This window comes from Protopterus annectens, chromosome 9.part0, assembly GCF_019279795.1.
Source record: "Protopterus annectens isolate FY-2018-M chromosome 9.part0, PAN1.0, whole genome shotgun sequence".
NCBI lineage: Eukaryota > Metazoa > Chordata > Ceratodontiformes > Protopteridae > Protopterus > Protopterus annectens.
In genome coordinates this window covers 1,964,269,146-1,964,296,414 of record NC_056743.1, presented here as the reverse complement: position 1 = coordinate 1,964,296,414, position 27,269 = coordinate 1,964,269,146, and the positions used below count along the sequence as shown (strand labels likewise).

Sequence of the window (27,269 nt, the reverse complement as noted above, 5' to 3'; positions counted from 1 at the left end):
TAGAGAGAAGAGGAATGAAGGTCAGCAGGACTAAGACAGAACATATGTGTGTGAATGAGAGGGAGGCTAGAGGAATGGTGAGGATGCAAGGAGTAGAGGTGGCGAAGGTGGATGAGTTTAAATACTTGAGGTCAATAGTTCAGAGTAACGGTGAGTGTGGAAGAGAGGTGAAGAAGAGAGTACAGGCAGAATGGAGTGGGTGGAGAAGAGTGTCAGGAGTGATTTGTGACAGACGAGTACCTGTAAAAGTGAAAGGGAAGGTCTACAAGAGGGTAGTGAGACCAGCTATGTTATATGGGTTGGAGACAGTGGCACTGACAAAAAGGCAAGAGTCAGAGCTTGACGTGGCAGAGTTGAAGATGTTAAGATTTGCACTGGGTGTGATGAGGATGGACAGGATTAGGAATAAGTATATTACAGGGTCAGCACAGGTTGGAAGGTTTGGAGACAAAGCCAGAGAGGCACAATTACATTGGTTTGGACATGTGCTGAGGAGGGATGCTGAATATATTGGGAAAAAGATGCTAAGGATGAAGCTACCAGGTAACAGGAAAAGAGGAAGGCCAAAGATAAGGTTTATGGATGTGGTGGGAGAGGACATGCAGGTGGTTGGTGTGACAGAGCAAGATGCAGAGGACAGGAAGAAATGGAAACAGGTGATCCTGCTGCGGCGACCCCTAACAGGAACAGCCGAAAGAAGAAAGAAGAAGATGATGATGACGGTTGCAAGAACATATTCGCGACATAAAAAATAATGCTATGAGCCCTATAGCTTTACATTTTTTTTTTACTTGTCATAGCAGTGACTTTTCACTGTTAAAAGCTTGTATTTTGGAACATATATCAAAAACAGATGAAGTGTTAATGGAAAAGAAATTATTGTATAAAGAGACTTTATATATTTTAAAATTTAATACATTATCTCCAGCAAGTTTAAATAGTGAATGTAACTGGAGAGTGTTTCTATAAAATGTATATATGATTATTTTAACTGATGGTTGATTAATTAGGTGATTGATTAATTGCATTTAAGTGAATATATGTGTGTATATATATGGATCTATGGTGTGGCATACTTTGCAACTCCAGGAAGGCTGTGGCAAGCGCCAGAGTGTTATTCAGTGTGAATAAACTATTTAATACAAGATTGGTGGCATCTTTTTCGCTGGCTTTGTAGTCTGGTGTGGTCTCAAAGGATGCCTTGAATTTAGTTTAGATTCACTCCTGGACTCTGGCTAGGTCACCAAACTCGGAGCACCTCTGCCAAATGGGCAGCCTAGTCACATCACATGTTTTTGTTTCCTTAAACCACATCCCATATCACCATTTTCAAGTCCAAACGATTATCCCCTTTTGGGTTACACCAACAAGAGATCATTTAGCTCTCCTATTGTTTTATTTGTACCGTCTATTATGGAATCTCAGTTTTTCTTTCATCTGTATCATCATTACTTTGGTAAACAAAATATTCCCACATCATACATACATGATCAGACACTGTGGTAATAGATTACTCACTCTGTTGATAATCCCTTTTCTTTTGATCAGTTCTCCATAGTAGTTCAGAAAGCTGTCTGTCTTTATCTGACTCATCTAATTTCTAAAGGCATTTTCTTTGTATCACACCTGCCATCAGACCCATTATTGAATATAATGCTCCTTTTGGCATTCATTTGTACAAACATCTTATTCAACATGAGATGCATCAGATTCCCAACTACAAAGCCAAATCCCTATATCTGTAGTAGGTTTCTTACAGACTTCTCCATGTTGATCAGAATCTAGATTTTCATGCCATGAAACACCTAACCTTCTCTGACCTCCTATTCCTTAGAAGAACAAATGCTTCCTCAAACACCTGACTATAAAAGCTAAACCTTTATCAATAGATAAACAAAACACACCGGTGCGAAAGACTCAACTCCTGTATCCCTCACCTCTGAAGCAAACTTCCATGCCATTTCAAGCAGAAAGGCACACTTACCACCTTCAAGGTAAAGGTAATTCAGGTGGGCAGACTCAAATTCTTCACCCTGGTCTACCTAATGGTGCCATCCTTGATGCTCAACGGAACCTTTAAATAAGACTTACTTGCTAGGTTTAAACAGTGTGTAGGCTGATTGCCTAATACTTGCCTATGAAGGTATGAAATATTTCCATTAAAAATGCTTTTTATCTTATCTTCTCACTTTAGCAGCCTGACTGAATCTGTACAGCCATCATCATCAACATAATCAAAGTAGACATCAAGAATAAACAAGTTTATGGGGTACCTGACTACTGTACATTTACTTATGGATTTAGTAGCCACTGTTGAACTTTGATAGAAAAATGATAAATACTGAAAAATTGATAACTGGGAACAAATGAGCTATTCAATTACAGTTGCGACAAAATAAAGAAAAGTTACTCTGCAATAAAATATCACTCTGGCACAATGGAATATTTGTGGCATGGATATATGGATTCAAATGTTTATACAGTACAGTCTAATCAGGTATGGGTAAAACAATTGAAACCAATAATTATTTCAGTAGCAGCTAAATGACATCATACACACCTTTCATACTGGAAGAGAATAAGAGTTTCACGACCACATATGTAAGATACAAAAAGGGCAGGCCAAGTCATTACAGAGACAAAAGAATGTTAAACTACCTTACTGCTACCATTTCTAATAACAGTAACTTTTTATGTGAATAATCCAGACACAGTATTGCTAATGGGCTGTACCACCCCAACAGTACAGCTTGGTAACAGTTTTTTTTAATTTGTACTACCATCCAATACTGGAAAGGCATAGGTTAGAACTTATAGATTTAATGTGCTAAAAACCAGTAACCCAAAACAGTCTCATGCAATAAGCATCCTTACCTAGTAAAACTAGGTTACATTGTATACAACACATTTCAGACGCTATCCAGGTTGTACTGCACACAGACTTCAACCACATATGAACTGGGTCCACTCTAACAGACTAGAACCTGATTCTGGTGGTTCCTAAATCATTTCGTTCGGGACAAACCTGATATTACCTCCTTCTTCCCCTCTTCTCCCTGGTGCTCTTGGCCAACTTGTTTAAAATGTAACACAAAATAAGGGATTTGAGGTTTACTGATAGGACTGCTTAAACCCAATCACAGTACAATAACAAGTAAAAATAACTATAAAAATAAAACGCATACACTGAGTAACTGTAACAAAAGTAAATGAGAAGTATTATAAGCACTAACAGAATTACATAAATGATGGTTCAAGCAAGTTCAATTAGAAAACCAAGTTCCACAAAAATACCCAAGGTTAAAGTGAACCCTCTGTCAGAAATGCCCTGCTGAAGAAGAAACAGGTTTATTGGACCCTACACTATAACTTTAATCACCATACAAAATACAGATTATGGTTAAAGTACAGTTGTGTACACTTATCATAAATGTAGATGTTCGACTGTATTCACTGTTGCAGTCATTACATTTGGGTTATCTGCTTGCAGTAGCCCTCAATCGGCCTGATTAAAAAAGTCTTGGATCCTGTGTCGGATGCTGTCCCTTCCATGACGTCAGGTCATCAGGGGTATAAAACATGCAGCCGACGCCATTACATCAGTTTTTCTTGCCCCAGATGTCAGGTGCCTCCTAAAGGGAAGCAATTAAATCTATAATTACAAGGATATACCTCCAACGAAAAAGCAAATACACCAAAAAGCTTTTTGAGCATAGTAAGGGTAGAGCCAAAAGAAGGAAGGGGGCTGGAGGGAGGGTAACTAGGAGTGCAACAGTGAATATACTCGAACATCTACATTTATGGTAAGTGTACACAACTGTACTATGTTCTTCGTGTTTCACTGTTGCAGTCATTACATTTGGGTAGATTCCCAAAGCTAAGGTTGGGAGGAGGAATTTAAATAGAATTAGGACCAGCTATAAGATCCTGCAAGATGCAGTGGCAAAGCCAGCTCTGGATTTAGAGAAAATTGGCAAATGATAATACTTGGTCAAAGTATGTACAGAACTCCAGGTAGCAGCATGTAGGATGTCCCTGGTAGGAACGCTCCTGAGAAAAGCTGTGGAGGTAGATGCAGCCCTGGCTGAATGGGGGTCTGATGCCCTATGGGATAGGTGTTCCATGGTGCTTACAGCAGAAATGAATGCAGTGGCCTATCCATTTTGAAATGGTTTGCTTTGAAATAGCTTTCCCCTCTGTCCCTGCAGCAAATGCCACCAGCAGTTGTTCAGATTTCCTATGAGGTTTAGTCCTGTCCAAGTAAAATCTAAGTTGTCTGTGCACATCTAAGGAGTGCAGTATCTGTTCGCCTTTGTTCTGTGGGTTAGGAAAGAAGGTAGGCAAATGAATGGACTGATTAAGAGCCACACTGGATACCACCTTGGGCATGAAGGAGGGACTGGTTCTGAGGGACACCCTGTTCGCATGAAAGATGATGAAAGGCTCCACTGCCATAAGGGCCTGTAATTCAGATACCCTTCTTGCACAAGTGATTGCTAAAAGGAAAACTGTTTTCCAAGAAAGGAATTCAAAATCTGCAGTAGCAGATGGCTCGAAAGGAGGAAGAGTGAGTTTCTCCAAGACAAAGTTAAAGTCCCAGGCTGGAGTTGGAGCTCTCCTGTGTGGCCTTAAATTTTTGGCCCCTCTGTGAACTGCTTGAGCAGTGGGTGAGAGAAGGGGGAGGCTCTGTGCTCTCATAAGCTGAAATGGCTGAGGCATGAATTTTGATGGAGAAAAAGGACAAGCCCTTATGAAGCATCTCAGTCAAGTATTGTAGAATCTGAGGTAAATTGGATACTGCTGCGCTTATCCCTTGAGATTGATTCCATGCACAAAATCGTTTCCATTTTGCAGCATAAGATTTTCTAGTACTAGGCCTCCTTGCCTCTAAAATGATATCCATCACTGATTTACTGAGGGATGGTAAAGGAGAGATTAGGTAATTAGCCAGGCTGCTAGGTTCAGGGTTTGCAGCTGAGGGTGCAGAATGTGGTTCTCCTGCTGAGACAAACAGGGAAGGAGTCTGAGGCAGGTGCCATGGGGCCAAGTGTGACACACTGTGCAATAGGGGGTACCAGTGTTGGTGTGGACAGTCTGGTGCAATTAAAATCGTCCTTGGCCTGTCCTGTTTGATCTTTAGTAGTACCCTGGAAAGCATAGGCAGAGGAGGAAAGGCATAAACTGACAGGTTTTTCCAGCTGAAGGATAGAGCATCCACTTTCCAAGCTAGCTTGTGGGGAATCCTAGTGCAAAATGTGTCCAATTGATGGTTCTGGGGGGAGGCAAACAGGTCTATATCTGGGCTCCCCCACTTGCTTGTCAACATGTTGAAAATCCTTGCTTCCAGTTTCCACTCATGTGGGTCCATGTCTTAGTCTTAGTCCGTCTGCCAGTGTATTTAGTTTTCCTGGCAGGAATTGAGCTTGTAGTTTCACTTGGTAGCTCAAGGCAGTGTTCCACAATGCCATGGCTAGTCTGCAGAGCAGGTAAGAATGTGTACCCCCCTTGCTTGTTTATGTACCACATGACAGTGGTGTTGTCCGTCTTTACCATTAGTTGTCCTGGAAGAATGTGGTCCTTGAAGGCTGTCAGAGCATTCTGCACAGCTAACATTTCCTTTTGATTTATGTGCAGGTGCATTTGACATTGGTTCCATTTGCCCTGAATGCACTTTCCTGCCAGGTAAGCCCCCCCCCATGCATAGTCTGATACATCTGTTGTTAAGGTTTGGGCGGCATGAGGGTAGTGTGAATGGTAGTCCCTTGTTTTAGTGGCAGGCCTCTGCCCACCAAAGGAACTCTAGGCATAGGCAAGGTATGATAGGAATCATTGCTTCTAGATCCTGTGAATGTTGACAGCATAGGCTTTTGAGATACCATTGTAGTTTCCTCATATTCATCCTTAAATATGGAATTAGAAGAATGCAGGAAGCCATGAACCCAAAGGTTAGCAGTATTTTTTTTATTTTTATTTTTTTTTATTTAACATTTGTTGACCGGGAATGTCCAACTAGGTTCCACAGAGCCTGTTTTCAGCAGAGGCCCGGGGAGAAATGCTCCAGACAGCCTCCATTTGCCTTGCAGATAGCTGTTTTTTTGTGGCCACTTGTTTGAAGTAGGTTGTCAAATTAATCCATTTCTCTGGCATGAGGAAAGCCATCTGGTAAGTCGTATTCAAGCTTGCTCCCAGGAATATAATTTGTTGACAGGGTACCAGGTGTGATTTCTTTTTGTTTATGGTGTACCACAGACAAGTCAGCACCCTTTGAAAAAAGTGACTCAAAGGTTTGTCCTGGCTTTCTGCCTGAATTAGACAATCATTCAGGTATGGGTATATTTGAATATTTCTTTGCCTGCAAAATGCAATGACCAGAGCTAGGCACTTTGTGAATACCCTGGGCGGAGTAGATAAGCCAAAGGGCAGTACAGAGAACTGATAGTGCATGTAGCCTGCTTTGAAGTGTAGGTATCTTCTGCAAGACTCCCTGATAGGGATGTGCAGGTATGCTTTTTTAAGTCTAGTGTTGCCAGCCATGCATCTTTGCCTAGCATAGGAAGCAGCTGGTGAAGAATCAGCATCTTGAATTTTGGAATTGCCAGAAAGGTGTTTAGAGTAGAAAGGTCCAGGATAGGACGCCGTGTATTGCCTTTTCAGGGTACCAGGAAAAGTCTTGAATAGAAACCTTGTCCCCATTCCTCTTCTAGTACCAACTGAATAGCCCCCATGCTTAAGAGAAAGAGAACTTGATTTTGGGCCTCTGCCCACTGATTTGGGGGTAGATCTGGCCACCCGCTTAGTGTTGGTAACGTGTGGAAGTGAAATCTGCATCCTTGGGACACTATATTTAAAACCCATTTGGTCCTGGGTAATGAGTTCCCAGTTTTTGGCCTGCAGACCAATCTTTCCGGCTAAAGGAGCATTCACAGTTGGGAAGTGCTTGGAAGTTTTAAAAGCAAGTCATCGAGACAGTTTTCCATAGGGGGAAGTCTTACTACTCCCAGTGCGGAAATACCCCCACTGCTTAGTCTTGTGTGTGCCCTGGGACTGAAATCTGGGGTTTCTGCTGTGTCTGGGTTTGGCTTGAAAAGACCTGGAAGAGGCTGGAAAGGACCAATTCTTAGAGGGCCAATGCCTACTAAATCCAGGAGGATGAACTTGCAAGAAATCTTTAACAGTTTGCATAGATTTTAGCTTTATCTTCCATCTTTTTAAGAACTTCCTCAGCTTTGTTGCCAAACAGGCGGTCCTGATTTAAGGGAGCACCTAACATTTTAGCTTTAACATGATCAGGCAAAGATTCTTCCTTAAGCCAAGAATGCCTTCTGAGCACAGACCCAGTAACAGCAGCCCTGCAAGGGGCCTCTAATGAATCAAATCCACATTGCAAAGTATGTTTACCAACCTGTTCAGCAGAATGCATTAAATCCTGTAGTTCTTTATTTTCAGCACAGTCAGGAATCAATATCATTTTCTTTTAAGCAACCCAATAACATGTTGTTGATACTTTAACATATGAAACTGGCAGTTTAAAGCCCTAATAGCCAAGGCTGCAGAAGTGTAAATCTTCTTACCCCATCTATCCATCACCCTGGAGTCTCCATCAGAAGGGGTAAGATTTTTAGCAGTAGAAGCCTTAATGCCCTTGGGTCCCTGTGAAATAGTCTCTGGATCCACAATAGGATTTTTTAAAAAGAAACTTGTGTGAATCAGGAACCCTGTAATATCTGTCAGGTTTTCTGGGAGCAGGAGGCACAGAATCAGGGGCCAAACTAGATTCCAAAAAGGCATAATCAGCAATTTCTAGAACAGGATGTATAGCTAAAGGTCTATGCTGAGGCAGGAGTAAGAAATCCCTAAGCCTCTTTTTTGAATCAGAAAAATCCTGTCTTTCCCAGTGGAAATGTTCCCTTAGAGTATGTAAGGTTTCACCAAAAGAAAAATCCTCTGGAGGGGAAGCAGAGGGAATAGAGTCCTCTGCATCAGAATCCTCACAAGTAGATAAGGGCAAATCCAGATCATCAGAAGAATCAGAAAAATCAGAATCTTGGTCAGAAGATTCATAAACAACTTCAGTCCTAGGTCTCTTAGAAGGGGGAGGTTGGCTTCCCCTGATTAAAGTTATAAGATCTTCAGCCATTCTTATCATTTGTTTTTTAGGCATAGAGGCCTGAGCATGCAGCCTGGGTGTCGGTTTATTAGGCATGGTTCGAGATTTAGGCCTAAATGAAGAAGGAGGCATCGGATTAATATGCAAGTCCGTAGGCCTGAATACACCCTCAGAAGCCGGTGCCTACACAGCGGCTCCGGAGCCATCCAAGGTAGAGACATCCGCAGGTTCCACAGTCGAAACATCTCAATGCATACCGAACTCCGAATGGGTCTCAGTAGAGGCCTGCCAATCAGAAGTAGCAGGTTTCAGAGGCTGCGAAAGCGCCTCAATGAGTACCAGCGAACTGGTGACTGGCTTAGGAGAAGCGTCGTCGGCAGCTTTGGACCTAGGCAGCCTGCCTCTGTCTTTATCTTTGCATTTTTTTCGGAATCTCTGTAGTCGGATGGCTAACCGATGACATTTCTGGATAATTAAACCGACAACCGAAACATTTAGATTTGAAAATATAACGACGACGGATAGTGCGCTGATCAAATAAAACACAAAACTGACAGCAAGGTACGTCGTGGTCAGGGCCCAGGCAAGAAATACAGTACTAATGAAAACCTTTGTGAGGTATTTGCTTTCCACAAGTAATGCAATTATTAACTTTTACTGACATCGGGAAGGAGCAAGAAAAAGTTTCCCCAACAGGGTACTTAGCTTTAGTTGAAGACTTCGGTTCTGAAACTCGAAAACGAAAATTTCAGGAGTCGGCCGACCGGCACTTGCGAACTGCTTCGGGCACCATACGGCAAGAAAGACTGATGTAATGGCAACGGCTGCATGTTTTATACCCCTGACGTCATAGAAGAAGGGACAGCATCCGACGCAGGACCCAAGACTTTGTTAATCAGGCCGACTGAGGGCTACTGCAAGCAGATAACCCAAATGTAATGACTGCAACAGTGAAACACGAAGAACAAAAAGAGCCCAACAACATTCTGCTTTACTCTTTCAGAATTACAAGTAGTTAGAAACTCTTTTGGAAAGCAAACTCTTACTCCAAACTGAAGTATGCCTACCCTTGATATCCACAGGTTCTATTTAATCTGGCCACAAATGAAAAGGACATTTTCCAAAACTGATCTTGCCGTATGGTATTCCATATTCCGTGAAACATGAAAGCACCCCAAATCATTTGTTTCTCCTTTTAAATATCATTACTAAGCATACTTAACTGTCCAGATTTTCGCAGAATGTTTTTTTGGCTCATATTTGTGGTCTGTTCCTCATAAAATGTGTGGTTTTATGACAAATCACTGGGATGATCTGAAGACTGAAGTTACTAAATAATGACATACATTTCAGCTTCAGACTTCAAATCCTTCAGAAAATGTATGTTAACACAACCCTGTTACTCTAGCAACTTTCTAAGTCTATTCTTCTTCTTCTTCTTTAGGGTTTTTCTAAGTCTGTAAGAGCAGCATTTAAAATATGTCCATATTTTTGGGCCTTTGTCCCCCATTTTTTCAGGCTTTGTCCAGATTTCTTGTACTAAGAGGTTGAGAGGTATGTTGCACAGTCTTTGCCTGTAGTCATTTGTAACTGCATCTATTGCGTCTGGTTATACTCTGGCACTCGGTGCTGCCTGACGTAAGTTAATCTTCTGCTTACTTGCATTTAATGCATTTTCAGCTACTACATATAATCTAGTTCCTTTACTCTACTTTACTTCTTATACATTTGTTGTACAGCTTGTATCTGCTTCATTGCCCTCTACATCTCCCCTGGAAATAATATATCAATACTAGAAGAAATTCTCCTATGGGCTTCCACAAAAATCAACTATGAAACTTACATCTTAGGAGATGTAAATATTGACTGGAACAAACTCAACTGCCCCTCCCCCTCCCTATCCATCAATCTCTATAATTTCACTCAGACTATCCTCACTATCACCCGACCTAACAAAAATAATCCCCCAGGATCCACCTTAGACTGGATTCTTGCCTCTAACCCTAACAGAATAACCAACTCTGGCACTATTCCGGATACCATTAGTGACCATATCCCTGCCTTTATCCATTGCTCTACTACCTCTTCCCCTTACCAACATCAATTTACCCAAACTCACAACCTTAGCAAATTCAACCCCATTACCTTCTCTAATTTATTCAAACAAATGAGCTGGCACATGTTAAACTCCCTACCCCTTGATAAAGCTATAGACACTTCAACTGTCTTCCTTGACACTTTAAACTCCGTACCTCCCCCAAGAAATAAAAGGATCAAATATAATTCAGCTCCTTGGCTTACCAAAGAGACCAAACAAATTATGCACCAAAGGGACAAACTATGGAAACCTCACCAAAAAAATAACCTGCCCAAACACATTACTTCAATACAAACAGCTCTGGAACCTTGATAAACAGCTAATCAACAAGACAAAAAAATCTACTACTCTAAGCTCCAGTCTAACAACCATAATAATCATAAACAATTCTGGAAGTTTATAAACTCACTTCTCCATCCAGGCTCAAAATCTAATCTCTGCCCCAACCCTAGCAAAACTGACCTTGAACTAGGCTCTGAATTTAATTCTTTCTTCATCTAAACCATTTCTGCCCTCACTAAATCCTTTTCTAACAATAACCCAACCAATCCTCACCCTCCCCAGCCAATCCCACCAAACAACCATCCGCCTCTATTTGAGCTCAAACCTGTCTCTACAACTCTCAAAAAAAAAAACTCATATCCAAACTCAAACCATGCTCTAATGCACCCGACAACATCCCCTCATCCTATCTAAAACTTGCCACAGATGGGATCGCTCTCCCAATCAGTATTATTATAAACAGATCAATAAAAGAATCCTACATCCCCAAACTCTCAGCATTCATCCTCCCTCACCACAAGGGAGGAAAAAATACTTGCATCTCAAACTTCCGCCCTACTGCCTTACTCTCCCCTATCTCTAAAATCCTTGAAAAGTGCATCCACCTCCAACTTATGCCATTCCTCACCCAAAATGACCTCCTCACACCCACCCAGCATGGCTTCTGCCCTGGCCACAGCACTAACACAGCCCTAATCTCTTTCTTAGATACCGTTAATAAAGCCAGAGACTCAGGACAGCTAGTATCTACTGTTCTACTCGATCTGTGCAAGGCTTTTGACACCATCTCCCACAACCATCTTCTTTACCATCTCTCTAACCTTCACATCTCACCAAAAACTCTTTCCTGGTTCTCCAGCTACCTATCAGAAAGATCTCAGGCTGTCAAATGGAAAAATACCATCTCTTCCTTCTTACCCACCCACACTGGTGTCCCACAGGGATTCATCCTCGGTCCTATGCTATTTAACATCTTCATCAACAACTTCCACACTGCTATTCCCGACACCAAAATCATTCAATATGCAGATGACTCTACCCTAATCTGCTCTACCTCAAACCTCCCTGAACTGCTGTCTAAAACGCAAACTGCCTTCTCCAAAACTGGATGCACCAAAACCACCTCTCTCTTAATGCTAGCAAATCAAATCCAAAATTCTTCTATTCTCACCCTCTAAGAACTACTCATTCAACAAAAGTGAATTCAAAATCCTCAGCCAAACAAACACACCTATAGAAGTTGTCCATTCCGCTAAACTTCTCGGCATAATTGTTGATGAACAACTAAAGTTCGATATACATGTACAACAAAATATAAAAAAAAAACACCAAAAGCTAGGTATGTTGTATAGGAACAACCACTTTCTCTCTAACACAACTAGGCACACTCTGGCCTCTACTTTTCTCCTTCCTTCCTTACTATATATGGTGCACCTCTCCTAACCAACCTGTCTTCCTGTACCACCTCTAAACTAGAAAGCTGCTACAATAAAATCGCTAAATTTGCCTCCAAAGCCAAAAACTCCACTCATCACTGCCACCCCCTACAATCCCTGAACTGGCTAGAACTACAAAATCACTTAGATTACCTACAACTCTCCATAGCACTCTCACTCATATTTTATCCTACTAAATGCCCCACTCTAACTAATATCCTTCCACCTTATTTTCCCAACAGAGCCCTTAGATCTGAACATCAGAACTTAATTTCTATCCACAAACCTAAACATCCTGCCAGCCAGCTGCTCCTCTCCTATACCCTTGGCAACAAATGGAACTCCCTCCCTTCCCCACTAAGAACCACCCCAAACACTGAAAATTTCAAGGCCCTACTTTTCAAACACCTATCTACTAAACGGAAATGCCCCTGCCACCTTCCTACTTAATCTGGGACCACTTCTATTATAACAGTCTCCTCATTCTGATACATTTACCCTATCCTCCTCCTATAGACATAATCCTACAACTATATATATATATCTCTCCCTGCAATCTCCTGCAGCTTTATCCCTCTACTTAACTACTTCTACCCCTAGAGCTAGATTTGCTCACCAAAAGTGGTAAATACTACGTAATCCTTCTACTCCTACAGCTATACTTGCTCAACAAAACTTGTAAATGCTACACAATCCTTCTACTCCCATAACTATACCTGCTCAACAAAACATGTAAATATTGAGCACTAATTTCTATCTCTAATACTTTCACTCAAAGCGCTACCACTATTTCTCCTTCCTTCAACCTTAACTTTTAGTTATGTACTTACCATAACTTCGGATGTATGGGATCCATCTCGCCTACATTCACAACAGATGGGTTCGGAGCCGATCCATCGGCTCCGACTCGGCAACTAATACACTAGCACGAAGTATCTCATTGGCTGGGCTACTCCCTATCCCAGGATGCACTACACCTGCTTCCCCAGATCTTGTTTGTTCGCTTTCATACATCCATGCAAACACAGAAAAACTAGTAGTCACTATAACCAACTAAAGTTCTTCAAGAAAAAACGCCAAGAAAAAAGGGGACTACAGCTCCTCTAAATCCAAATGGAAGGGGGAAGGAGGGTGGGTACTTATGAATGTAGGCGAGATGGATCCCATACATCCGAAGTTATGGTAAGTACATAACTAAAAGATGTAATGGGATCCTATCTCGCCTACATTCACAACAGATGGGACAGCGTCCCTAGCACCTACATCCCGGGTGGCTCATTGGAAAACACTCCTGAGAACTGTGGAACCAAAGGAAGCTCTGCCTCGAGAAACCACATCCAATTTGTAATGAGAAATGAAAGTGTGCGGAGAAGTCCAGGTTGCTGCAGCACAAATATCATCTATTGATAACTTGGAGTGAAAAGCTACGGAAGTAGCCATTGCCCTGGTAGAATGAGCCTTGACTGGAAAGGGGAGGTCTTTGCTAGCCTGTGAATAAATAAAAATGATACAATCTTTAATCCATTTAGATATGGAGGTTTTTGCTACTGGTTGACCCAATTTGTTCACTGCAAAGGAAACAAACAATTGATTTGATTTCCGCGTTTGAGCGGTTCTATTCAAATAAAAACGCAGTTGTCTATGTACGTCCAATTGATGCAAAGTATATTCTGCGTTATTAGAGAATTCTGGAAAAAAGACAGGGAGTTCTATAGTTTGTTGAATACAGAAAGAGGAGGCCACTTTTGGTATAAATGCAGGGTTTAATTTCAATGAAACTCTATGCTTGTGAAAAATCAAATAGGGAGGATCAGAACAAAGAGCTTGAAGTTCTGAAACTCGCCTGGCAGACGTTATGGCTACTAAAAGGCCGTTTTCCAAGACAGAAATTTTAAATCACAGGTAGCAGCTGGTTCGAAAGGACGGGCAGTTAGGGCAGCAAGAACCATATTCAAATCCCAAGGGGGAACAGGATGAGATAAAGGAGGCCTAAGGAGCCAAGCCCCTTTAAGGAAAGCCTTACAAAGTTTGTGAGACATCAATGAAGGTTCAAATGAAGCATGAAAATTAGAGATCGCCGCTAGCTGAACCTTAATGGTAGAAACTGAAGAGCCCGACTGAAAAAGGGAGGCCAGAAAATTCAGAACCTCCGATATTGGTGCAGTGAGAGGATCTATACCCCGTTCTTGAGCCCAGAAGGCAAACCTTTTCCATTTACTGGAATAAAGTTTGATGGTGGAAGGTTTATGAGAAGAAGACAGTATGTGGACCACATCCGGCGAAAGAGCATTGTCTCGGACTAAGGATGGAAGTGGAGTAACCATGCTGCCAACTTCAGGGACCTGAGAGACGGATGAAGCCGTCCTGACTGATGAGTCAACAGGTCTGGCAGGTGATCCAGAAACCATGGACCTTCTATCGCATGCCTCTGTAGGAAAGGAAACCAAACTTGACGAGGCCAGTGCGGGGCAATCAAAATCATCTCGCTCTCCATGTAAATGGCCTTCTGTATCACCCTCGGTAGGAGGGGGAACGGAGGGAAGGCGTAGAAGACCGGGGCCAAATGTGAGTCAGAGCGTCCTGGGAATCTGTCCCTGAGAAGGAACAGTGTGAAGAACTCTCTGCATTTCGCATTGTGAGGGCTGGCAAACAGGTCGCAGCAAGGAAGACCCCATCTGTCGAAGATTTTCGCAGCTATACCCTGGTTGAGGGACCACTCGTGGGGTAAAAGAATGGTCCTGCTTAATCTGTCCGCAATCACACTGGACTTCCCCGGTATGTGCGTTGCCATTAGAAAGCGGTTGGTAGCTACCGCCCAGTGCCAAAGTCTCATGGCTTCTCTGCATAGTGGGTAAGACCTGGTTCCACCTTGCTTGTTTATGTACCACACCACCGACATGTTGTCGGATAGGATAGCAATCGGGCCCTGTGGGAGAGCGTGATGGAGAGCTTGGAGTACCAATAGTACCGCTCTCATCTCCAGGACATTGATATGCAAATGCGTTTCCTGGATCTGCCATGTGCCTTGGACCGACCTGTCCAGGTAATGACCCCCCCCACCCTACCTGGGAGGCGTCCGTAGTCACAGTGGCAACGGACGTTGAGGTATAAAGGGTCGCCCTGGTCGAGATTTGATTGGAGAAGCCACCAATGCAGATCTCGACGACAACTTTCCGTGATTATGATTAAGTGGTTCAAGGGAAGTTCCTGATAAGACCATTGAACCGACAGTAGCCATTGTAAAATTCGCATGTGAAGTCTGGCCAAGGGAACTAAAAGTATGGTTGGCGCCATCGAGCCCAACAGTTGTAGGATCCGATGGGCGGGGCTCTTAGTAGGGAAGACAGGATTTGACTTGATCTTGTAGGACCTGAATTCTTGCTGCCGGTAAAAGGCGCATTCTTTTTGTGTCTAAGTCTGCGCCTATGAAAGTAATACGCTGAGATGGCTGTAGTACAGATTTTTGCAAATTGAACGTGATCCCTAAGAAACGGCCCAAGGTGAACGTGGCTCTGAGTGCTTGGAGTAGTAGATGCTCGGAGGTGGCAGTAAGGAGCCAGTCGTCTAGATAAGGAAACACCTGGAATCCCAGACTTCTCAGGTGAGCAGTTACCACTGCCAGACACTTGGTGAACACCCTGGGGGCTGTGGTGAGACCAAAGGGCAGTGCTCGGAATTGGAAATGACTGACTCCTAGGCGGAAGCGTAAATGTCTCCTGGACTCTCGAGCTATGGGAATGTGATAGTAAGCGTCCTGGAGATCTATGGAGCACATCCATGCATCTTTTTCCAGCAAAGGAAGAATAGATTGAAGAGTGACCATTCGGAATTTGGACTTCTTTAAAGCGATTCAATGAACTGAGGTCCAAAATGGGCCTGAAGTCCCCTGTCTTTTTTGGTACCAAAAATAATCTTGAGTAAGTTCCTGATCCAATCTGGTCGATGGGGACAGGCTGGATGGCTCTTTTTTCTAGCAGCTTTGACACCTCTAATGCTGCCTGATCCCGCTGACTGGGTGGTACGTCCGGGATTTCCCTTGAAGAAAGGGGGGGGTTTGTTGAAGGGGATGATATAACCTCCGGTAATAATGCGAAGCACCCACTGATCGCTTGTTATGGATTCCCAAGCTTGTGGGTGCGCCACAAAACGACCCCCGACTGGCTCCGGAGTTGCACAGTCGGGCAACAACTCAGGAACGCTGGTTGTATGAAGAACCACGAAAGGAATCGCGGTCTCCAGAGTTACGGGGGCCTCTGCCACCTCTGGGGCGCCGTCTCCCAAAATCCCCCCCCCCCGCCTCTGGAGGGGGAATCACTGGGTGGAGTAGGGAAAGACTTCTGAGATTTTCTAAACCACATTTTCCCTCCTCTCCGAGCCTTGGGGTAAGGCCTAGAAGGAGCGGAAAATCGGGCCCCAACGGCAGTCAAAGTCTTGCCCTCCTGCTCGCACCGAGTTAGTGTGTCCTTCACCTTGGGTCCAAACAAAGATGACCCATCAAAGGGGGCGTCGGCGAAGGAAGACTTGAAGGCCTCCGCGAACGAACACAAGCGTAACCAGGCTTGTCTCCTGAGAGCAACGCCTGTTCCCGCTGCTCTACTCGCCCCTTCGGCCGCATATGAAATGAGCCTCATGGACGAGTTAACAATAGAAAAGAGGGTAGTCATCTGTGCGCCAACAGTCGGGGCCAGCGCCTCAGGTAGGTTACCAACAAGAGAGTCATTTAGCTCTTTGAGAAGATCCCTTTGGAGCCTCGTAAAATGACATAAGTAGTTCAGCGACCGTAAGGCAAAGGCCACTGAAGACAGGGTATGCTTCCCGTACCTATCCATGCTCCTAGAATCCTTATTAGGAGGATGAATAGACGTCGAAGCCTCTGCCACGTCCTGCTGTGTGGCAGAAGCCACCACCAAAGCATCTACAGGCACACCCTTTGTGAGAAACTCCTTCTGGGGGGGGGCTGATAAAAATTTATTGGGCCTCGCAGGCACCGGTTCCACAGAATCAGGGTGTTCCCACGCCCTTCGAGAAACCAAATCAAGGAGTTCATCGAAGGGCGGAGACACCCAGGAGGCGGAAGGCTGGGCCCCAAAGGCCTTGAGGAAGACTGACTCCTCAGCTGAAGGGGTTTTGGCCTGCCAGTCACCTCTCTGTCTCAGAATCTCCAAGATGTCTGAGAAGGAAATATCATCCGAAGATGATTTGGGAGACCCTTCTGCGTCATCGAGGTCAGTATCCAATGTAACAGACTCATCTTGGGAGTCTACGTGCTTCCTCTTACACAATTTCTTCCTTGGGGGTTCGTCCGAAGCAGATTCGGACGGACCACCCGGAAGAAGGGAACCGCCGATGGGGGTATCCTCAGGCCCTGGGGCCCCGCTGCCGGGGGGCTGCAACACAACAGAAGCATCAGTCTCCAAATCTAGGGACGGTGAGGTAGAATCTTGTTGAACCGGCAAAGACATGGCTAGCGCGCTCCTCATGACCTCAAAGGCCGGACCTCCAGAATCCAAGGAGGTCGCTGGTCTAGAGACCACGATGGCACCAGGAATTCCAGCAGACGATGCTCCAAGAGGAAGACTAGGTACCGAAGCACTCAAACCTAAAGTGTTCCCTTCGGCTCCGGCTGAAGAGGTCGCAGTGCCAAACCCTGAACCGGAGGACAGGGTAGGAAGCACAGTCGGAACCGAGAGACCTGTAAGGGGTCTCTGCTCCGACCGTATGGCTCCACATTGCTCCACCACCACCGGCTCCAACGGCTCCGAAGAGGTTGGAGGAGGAATCAAATGTGTTGGAGGAGGGATCGGCTCCGAAGCAAACTGTGCTGGAGCCGAGACCATTTTAGTAAACACTGGAGATTGGAATAGCTTCTGTAAAACCCTATCCAGGTCCGAATCTGAAAGTCTCGATGATTTAGAGGAGATAGACAATCGAGAAGACTTTCCTCTCGGCTCTGAGAGAGAAGGGGACCGGCTCCGAAACGGCTCCAATGCTATCGGCGCCGACTCCACCACAGCATGGACCTCCATCGGCACCGAAGGAGCCTTCTTCGGAGCCGAGGGGGAAGAGTCTGAGCTGCACTCTTCCACTGGCTCCGAAGCCATTGGAACCGATGGAGGTGATTCACCTCTCGACACTCCAACTTGGGCTCCGAAGACAATGGAGCCGAGGTAGGAGGTATCGAGGCAGACCCTTCGACCCTCGGCCCCGAAGTCAGTGGAGCCGAGGAAGAAGAGGTCAATTTAGTCTTTTTAGAAGTCGGCTCCGACGGACTTGTCGGAGCCGACGATCTTTTCTTTTTGGAAGCAACAGGTGGATCTAAGGCTTCCTCAAAAGAAGGTTTGATAAGCCCTTTCAATATTAACTTGTTCTTGCGTTCTTGAAGAACTCTAGCAGAGAACGCATGACAGACGCTACAAGTCTCTTGCAGATGTTTCGGCCCCAAACAATAAACACAGACTGAATGACTGTCTGTAATGGACATCTTGTAATTGCACCGAGTGCATTTTTTAAAACCTGACTTTTGTTCCTTGGACATGATACAAGCCACAACAAGTAAAAAACTCTATGGAAATCTTACTCTACCACAACAAGTATAGCACTACACACAAAATGCGCCAACTGAAAAGCGCGAGACACACTGGCGCGAGTACTGGTGAACGTTTACCTCACAACAATTAGAAACCAGTTAAACGGCCCAAAGCCCTCTAATTTAAACGGCTTTGCCCGAAAAACAACTAACCAAAAGTTAATTAAACCTAATAGCACTCAAAGGTAGGGCAAAGGCCCTCTAACTTAAACGGGCCTTGCCCGACAGAATAAATTAAATTTTTGGAAACACTCAAGCACTCAAATAGTAAGAAATAGTAAGCAATAGCTGTTAAAACAGCTGTTTGGTTAATATAGACAAAAATTCCCTTAGGTCAAGGACCAATAAGGTAAAAAGAACCACTTAGCTCCAGCCAAGTTGAGACCACGTCCAGCTTGTTAAGCGGCAAACGAGATCTGGGGAAGCAGGTGTAGTGCATCCTGGGATAGGGAGTAGCCCAGCCAATGAGAGACTTCGTGCTAGTGTATTAGTTGCCGAGTCGGAGCCGATGGATCGGCTCCGAACCCATCTGTTGTGAATGTAGGCGAGATAGGATCCCATTACATCTATCTTTTAGGAATCTCTAAGAAATACTGCTATACTATGCAAATGTAATAACCATAACTTAATGTAAAAAAAAACATTTATTCTACTTCAGTATGAATTGTACTTTCATACTGTCATGTATTCCTTGAAATCATATTTATGCAAACTGTTTAATGCTTTCTAAATTCTAGATTGTGTTGAAATCCTATATGTAATATTTTTTATGCATTTTCGGAGCTTTTCTCCCCGGGCCTCCACTGAAAATGGGCCATGTTGACCCAGTAGACTTCGGGGGGTAATCAAACTGAAATAAATAAATACATTTCACTGTCCCTGCCTTTTCCCTGGGGTCATGGTTGAAAACAGTTGCACAACCAGCTCAACTACCTGGTTATCAAACGCACAAATAAATGCAGGATTCTGCATTAAGAAGCTCTAATATACCAGAATCCTGTTGGTACCATCCAACCAAGAAACACCAATATAATGCTTTGCACTCCCCAAAACTTAATTTACCAAGACACCAAGCCATGAAGAACTTTGAAAAGAATTCTCTCAAAATCTAAATGTGTGCACTTCTATTTAATCTGGACGAGAAAAATACAGTACAACATTAGACTCCATCTCTTAAAGCCTGTTTTTCTACATTGCTTATGCCTGCTCTGCAGACACAATCCTTTGAAAAATGACATTACAGCTAAGGAATAAGAAGAATAAGGTCTTAAGCAGATTGTTTGGACTTTCTGAAAAGAAGTATAAGACAGACTCCTACTGAAATGTCAACACTCAAAATGCAGACTGCTGACAAAAAAAAAAAAAAAAGACCACAGAAGCGTGAATATCAAACATTGTTCTTTTCCTAAAAACTCTTTTTTTCTTGGGGGGGGGGCAAACTAACCTGCACCCCCCCCACACACACACACACCGAAGAATTTATACTAAATCCGAGATCACCATACATCAAAGAAAAGGGAATATTCCAAGAAATGGCAGTCTCTGACTTGGTATATGTGAGTCTAGATATTCAGCCATTCAATCTCAACATTAAAGTCACTAAAACAGGTCCCCACATTTCAAATGGTTACTATAAGACAAGATGATCGCATAAGAGGAAATGCTCCCCTGAAAGCAGCATTACTAAATCACATAGCTTTCTAGCAGTCATCAGACCAACTACATTTTGCAGTTTGGATTTATTTTAGAAGTAACTTGGTACCACTCTTGTCAATCATTAAGCAGACCTATCACTGTTTTACGATTCCCCATCATTTAATACCTTTACCACAGTTCCGAAGAGACATTAAGCTAACATTCTAAACAAAGTGTGAGGAATGGGAGCCTAAGAATTAACCCTTTTACTAGGTTAAAAGAAGTTTGTTTCTACAAAAGCATGCCTTTCTTTATTGGATCTAACAAAATGCTGATATTTTGATAACATAAATTAAATTACCTGTTCGTACTTTTCCAGCTCAGCGTGGTAGATCTGTCGAATTTGTGCCAGTTTTGCTTTGTAATCCGAGTGCTCAATAATGTTGTCATTTGGAGACCCACCTGCTGCTGCTGCCACTGTCGCTGCAACTGCTGAGCCCCCGCCCTTCTCTGGGCCTGAGACTCCTTCTGCCAAGAGCATGTTGTCTAGTCGCATGAGCTGTGGGTCAGTAGGATCCTCCTCCTGTGCATGGCGGATACTCAGTACTAGAAAAACAAAAGGACGACTCTATGAACAAATGCGGCATGCTACAGCAGTACTTACTCTACTCATTTACTTCATTTAACAGCAAATGGAACTGTTTTTTTACTTTACTAAGCAATTTTATACTTCAATAACATGACACAAACACACAAACCACCTAACTGTAATTTAGGTATTCTTGATGATTATTCAGCTTCCTAGAAGAGGACACATCAGTTACACAAACAGATTAACCCAAGATATCAAGAATTATGAAATTAAACAGCATTTTTGTTCTGGGGTAACTCGCATGCTTTTCCTGTACTTAGCAGCAGCAACTACAACAACAATGTGTGGTTGTGTAATTAAACTAACCAAAACAGTAGATGTTCAAATAGATCACCACTGCATTAATATTAAGCAAAGTACAGTTGTGTACACTTATAAATGTAGATGCTCGAGTGTATTCACTGTTGCAGTCATTACATTTGGGTAATCTGCTGGCAGGTTGCCCTCAGTCGGCCTGAATTCCAAAGTCTTGGGTCCTGCGTCGGTTGCCGTCTCCTCTTCCATGATGTTAGGTCGTCAGGGGTATAAAACATGCAGCCGACGCCATTTTCTTTAGTTTTTCTTGCCCCTGATGTCAGGTGCCCCCAAAAAGGTAGCAAAAAAAAAAAATATATATATATATATATATATATATATATATATATATATATATATATATACATGCATCAATATAAACTTTACCTTCATCTACAAGCAAATACACCACATAGGTTGTAGAAGATAGAGAAGGAAAGATAAACTCCAGAATGACAGGGGGATGGCGGGAGGGTAACCTGGACTGCAACAGTGAATACACTCAAACATCTACATTTATGGTAAGTGTACACAACTGTACTATGTTCTTCGTGTTTCACTGTTGCAGTCATTACATTTAGGTAGAATCCCAAAGCTATGGTTGGGGGGCTGGAGCTAAACAGCATTAGCAGCGGCTATAAGGCCCTGCAGAACTGCACTGGCAAAGCCTGCTCTGGATTGAGAGTAAAGAGGCTAATTTTATTTGCAGTTGGTTTACCAGGATAGTCCACTGGGCCAATAAGAACCCGTTTTCAATGGTGTCTTGGGGAGAAAAGCTCCAAAACAAAGGTTACAAAAAAGATTGCAGCAGTTTACAATTTCAATCATTTGTAGGTTAAAGACAAAGCTTTAAAACAGTGGTAACAAAAAGATTACAGCAGTTTACAATTTCAGTCATTTGTGGGTTCAAGACAAAACAAAGATTAAGCCTTTACAATGCAATTTTTAGGTTTCGTTTTGTAGAAAACTAAGATTTAAGCAGGTGCAATAAAAAATTTTAGGTTAAAAAGTTATAATTTTGTAGAAAAACAAAGCATTGCTGCAGTAAATATATAGTTTCTTGAGTGGGATAGAGAATTATAAGATGTCATTACAGTTGGCTTATTATTTGGTGTCTGGTAATATATGATAAAGTAGCCTGTAAGAAGTGGAGAATAGGCTATGAGGGGTGGGAGCAGGAGCATTCCCATGAGGATGTTAGATGTGAGTGCAGTGATTTTTTAAAAGCAGGGAGGTTGGTGGTGATACGAATGGAGGGAGGAAGGGAGTTCCATGGGCGTGCCAGGGCAAAGGACAGGAGGTTTTGTCCTGGAGAATGAAGGGGTTGTACAGTTCTATTAGGTTTTGGTTATTCGATCTTAGGAGTCTTTGTGGCAGGTGCATTTTAAAGGTAGAGCTGAGAGAGGGACAGAGGGAGGGATGAAAAATTAGTTTGTGAGCAAAAGTGAGCTGAGTATAGGAGAGATAGTTGGGAAGCTATAGCCAGTTAAGTTTGTGGAGAGATGCACAGTGATGGGTAGATGATTTGTGGCTCGTGGCAAATTTGGCAATTTTATTATAACGAGGACAGTTTTGTTTTGAGAGATGATTGTAGGTTTGTTAGGAGCGGAGCACCATACAGGAGGGAAGGGATGAGAAATGTAGTAGCGAGAGTGAGCTTAGTAGATGAGGAATTGATTGTGTCGGTAGAGCATGCCAAGTTTTTGGTGGGTTTTTTTATGTTTAGTTGTAGGTGGCTATTGAATTTAAGCTGGTCATCAATCTGGACTCCTAGTAGTTTGGTTTCAGATACCAGTTCAAGAGGTGTGTTATTCTGGCTAGTGATGGAGAATAGTTTTCTAATCAATGGTGTTGGTTTTTGACGGGGTAAATACCATAAGTTTGGTTTTTGATGCATTGAATGCTAGATGATTGTCCTTCATCCACTGTTCTGTGGTACAGAAGGCGTCTTGAGTCAGTTTTAAGAGAGCGGGGATGGATGTGGCTGCACAGATTAATTGTAGAATCATCTGAATATTGAATAAGTTTAGCATGAGGAATTGAGAGGAAGAAATAATTTATGTATATATTGAAGAGGAGAGGACCCAAAATGGAACCTTGGGGGACACCAGTGGGTGCGTTAAGGAAAGAGGAGATGGCTTTTTTCCACTTGACAGCTTGTTGCCTGTTGGAGAGATAGCTGGTGAACCAATTGAGAGAGGAAGGGGATAGGTTTAGGTTAGACAGTTTAGTTAGGAGAAGGTGGTGAGAAATAGTATCAAAGGCCTTAGAGAGGTCAAGAAAGAGTGTAGAAGTAGTAGAGCCAGAATCTCTGGCTTTATTTACAGTCTCCAGGAAGGAAAAGAGGGCAGTCGTGGTATTGTGGCTGGGTCTGAATCCGTGTTGTGTGGAATTTAGTAAGTTATTATCTAAGAGATAGGGAAGGAGTTGAAGATGGATACATTTCTCTAGAAGTTTGATATAGGAGAGAGGATGGCGATGGGACGAAAGTTAGTAATATTGTTATTACTGCCTCCTTTGTGCAGGGGAATGATGAAAGCCCTTTTCCAGAGTTTGGGTACAAGCCCTTCTTGGATAGAGCGTTTGATTAGGATGCTGATGCGGAAGGCAATGGCTTCGGCAGCTATGCTGAGGAAGGATGAGGGAATATTATCGGGGGCATTGGTGCATGGTTTTAGCATTTGCAGGAGTTTTCTTATGGTAGAAGTAGGAATGGGTTTTAAGGAGAATGGTGGGAGTTGAGAGACTGGAGATGAAGGGGGTGACAAGAGGGGGGATGCAGACGTAGGGGGTGAGGTGTTATTAGAGAAGGATGAGGTTAGTTTGGAAACAGAGTCTATGAAAAAAAGTTGAATTGGGTAGCCAGGTCTATATCTAGTGCATTTAGGTCTGGGCTTGGGTTTTCTGCTGAGCCAGGTTTTAGGAGGGTAGTGATGCCTTTCCAGAATTTTTGAGGATTGGTTTTGTGGTTGTTTTGGAGTAAGGAGAAATAATTCTGCCGATCTGCTGTGATAAGCCTTTTAACGGTATTGCGAAGTGTTTTGAATTCATTAAGGTTGGTGGGAGTTTTGTTTCTTTGGTAATGTGCCCAGATTTTGTCTCTAAGTCGCATGGCAGTTAGTGTGTTTTTTGTTAGCCAGGGAGTGGTGTTGTTTCTTATTCTTTTGTTTTTTATGGGGGCAAAACTATTCAGCAGTTTTAGGAAAGTTGTATTGAAGTGTGCAACAGCATTATCCAGGGGTAGGGTTTTTAGGGGGTTCCAATTCATAGATTTTAGGGAGTCTGAGAAGGTTACTGGGTTGAAGTTTTTTAGGTAGCGAGTGCTGATGTAATTATGAGTTACTTGTAATGGAGATGGAAGACGTCTGGTGAAAATGGGAAGGTGGTCACTGAGGGAATCAGGAAGAGTTCCACTATCTGTGTAGTAGTGGGGGTGAGAGACTAAGATCCAGTCTAGGGTACTGCCATTGGAGAAGTCTTTAGAGGGCCTGGTAGTAAGGTTGATGAGCTGAGAGTACTTATATAGGTTGATGTTTAGGGGGTGTGTAGGGGAATGAATGGAAGACCAATTAATATTTGTCTCTCCCATGATAATAGTTTCATTACTGATATTGGTAGAAAGCCAGGATAGGATATCCTCAAGTATTGAGGTATTGTCTCCAGGGGGGATGTAAAGTGAGGCTATGCAAATGTGCTTGTGTTTATTTAATTGAAATAGAGCTAGTACTAATTCTGCATTGGAGAAGTGAGGAATGGGTTTGTTATAGGGAGTAAAGGATAGGGTGGATGAGTAGAGTAGAGCTACCCCACCATCCTTTTGTGGGCCCTGTCTTTTCTGATGATAGAGTAGTTTGGTGGTACTATTTCAGTATCTTTTATATGAGGTTTTAACCAGGTTTCAGAAATAGCTAAGATGTCAGGATTGTTGTGGAGAAGCCAGGCATGGAGATTGGGGATTTTGTTAGCTATGCTTTGGGCATTTAGAGAAGCTAAAAGGATAGATTTAGATGTAGGGGAAGTGGTGTTTGGGCCTGGGTTAGGGTGTATATCTCCAGATAGAAGTATGGTTATTAGGTGTTGGATTATGCTGATGAGGTGTTTGGATTGCCTTGTTTGTATGATGTATGTTGTCAGGTTTGTGTGGATATTGGAGGTTAGAGAGGGGTTAGAGAGTGTATAAGTACAGCTTAGTTTGTAGTGAAAAAAAAGATGGGTGTTAATGGGATACAGTCCAGGGGAGATAGAGACAAATGAGTGTAAGTGAGTTGAAGGGAGTGAGCTGGTTGTGTGTAGTAATGGTGTGTGATTTGTGGAGTTTGGCTGGGTAAGGTAGTGGATATAAGTAAGTTTCAGAAGTAGTAGTAGTTGGATTGAGAATGATACAAATTTTGTAAGCATGTTGAGGCTTTGATAAAGTAGAATATGTAGTGTCGGGAGAAGGGTTAGAACTAGATACTGCGCTGTTAAATATGAAGGGAGGTGTGAGGAGATGGATTATAGGGGGAGGGGTAGAAGGTGATGGTGAAAGGGGACGGGTGTAATAGGTAGCGAGGATGTAAGAGTGGTTAGGGAAAGGGGAGGGGTGTAATAGGTAGAGAGGAAGTAGGAGTGGTTAGGTGAGTATAAGTGTAGATGCACTGGGGGTGGGTGGAATTTGGGGGTAGGGTAGGGGAGCGGAGTAAGCCCGCAGGGTGAACGGAGCGGGTAGAGCAGAAGGAAGATTCTGCAGAGACAATCTGTGTATAGCAGATTTCCTGAGGCACTCTTGGTATTTACACGTGAGTAGGGTGTGATAATGCAACTATTTGGTGGTTGAGGGATAGAGTGAAAAAAATTATAGAAGTATAGCTGGATAGAGGGGGGACAAAAAGCCCTGAAGAACAGTGTAGTACAGCAGGAAGACTGGAAAGTAGTCAGAGATAAAGTATGGGAAAAGTGGGGTAAAGATGCAGCACAAGCCTAAGGTTACACTGCCACCTAGTGGACAATGAGTAGGGTACAGCAATAGGTAGCTGTAGCAGAGATAGCAGATAGAGATGGCTTAGATAGTGGTCAGTAAGGAGAAGGTCAGTATTTAAGGGGTAGGAAGAGGTATGGCTGCTGAATTCCTGGCTCAGTCACTAAAACATATATACAACACTAGATAATTACAAAAAGGTTCAGCTTATCATTTAGGTCTATGGAAGAACATACTTTCCTATTCACTTTGGACTCTGGAAAAATGTGCTAGGGCAGCAGGTTTCTTTGGGTTAATGCAGGAGTGACTGAAAATATAATGGAAGGAGTCCTTAAAGACCAGGCAGATAGGTTCCCGATTCTTAGTGCAGGAGAGAAGGCAGATAAAAATATAAGAGTTCCTCTGGGGCCAGGGACTCTCAGCAGACAGGGTAAAACCAGGAAATAATAAAGATCAAATGATAATGCTTTGTAAAGGTGTGAACAGAACTCCAAGTAGCAGCCTCTAGAATGTATTTGGATGGTACTACCCTTAGAAAGGCTGCTGAAGTAGCTGCAGCTCTGGTGGAATGAGACCTAATGCCCTTGGACACAGGTTTAATATGGTGTAAGTTGCAGAAACGGATGCAGTGGCTTATCCACTTTTATAATTGTCTGCTTTGAAATAGTCTTGCCCTCTGATCCTGCAGCATATGTCACTAGTAATTGCTCAGTTTTTCTTAGAGCTTTAGTCCTGCTTAAGTAGAATCTTAGTTGTCTGTGTACGTCTAAGGAATGCAGAATTCTCTCTCCCTTGTTCTGCGGATTTGGATAAAAGGTTGGCAGATGAATTGTTTGGTTAAGAGCCACACTGGAAACCACCTTAGGCATAAAAGTTGGATTTGTCCTCAGAGATACCCTGTCTGGGTAAAATATGATAAAAGGCTCTATAGCCATGAGGGCCTGTAGCTCAAACTCTTCTTGCTGAAGTAATTGCTAATAGCAGAGCTGTTTTCTATGATAAGAACTTAACATCAGCAGTAGCAGCTGGTTCAAATGGAGGCAGGGTGAGCTTTTCCAACACATAATTGAGGTCCCATGCAGGCAATGAAGATCTTCTAGGAGGCCTTAAATTTCTGGCTCCTGTCAGATACTGCTTTAGTAAAGAATGAGAAAAGATTGGTGGCTCTGTATTGTAATGAGCCGAAATAGCAGAGGCATGGATTTTAATTGATGTGAAAGCT

The 27,269-nt window shown here is 43.1% G+C and overlaps 1 protein-coding gene across 1 annotated transcript in view; it reads right to left on the bottom strand.

Annotated features, from left to right (window-relative positions):
* The window catches only part of LOC122812358 (pre-B-cell leukemia transcription factor 1-like), a 1,042,107-nt gene that overhangs the window by 540,446 nt on the left and 474,392 nt on the right, over positions 1-27,269 (bottom strand). The window contains exon 3 of the mRNA XM_044084783.1: positions 20,506-20,750. Coding sequence (XP_043940718.1) covers positions 20,506-20,750 — 245 coding nt within the window. The remainder of the gene's footprint in view (positions 1-20,505; positions 20,751-27,269) is intronic.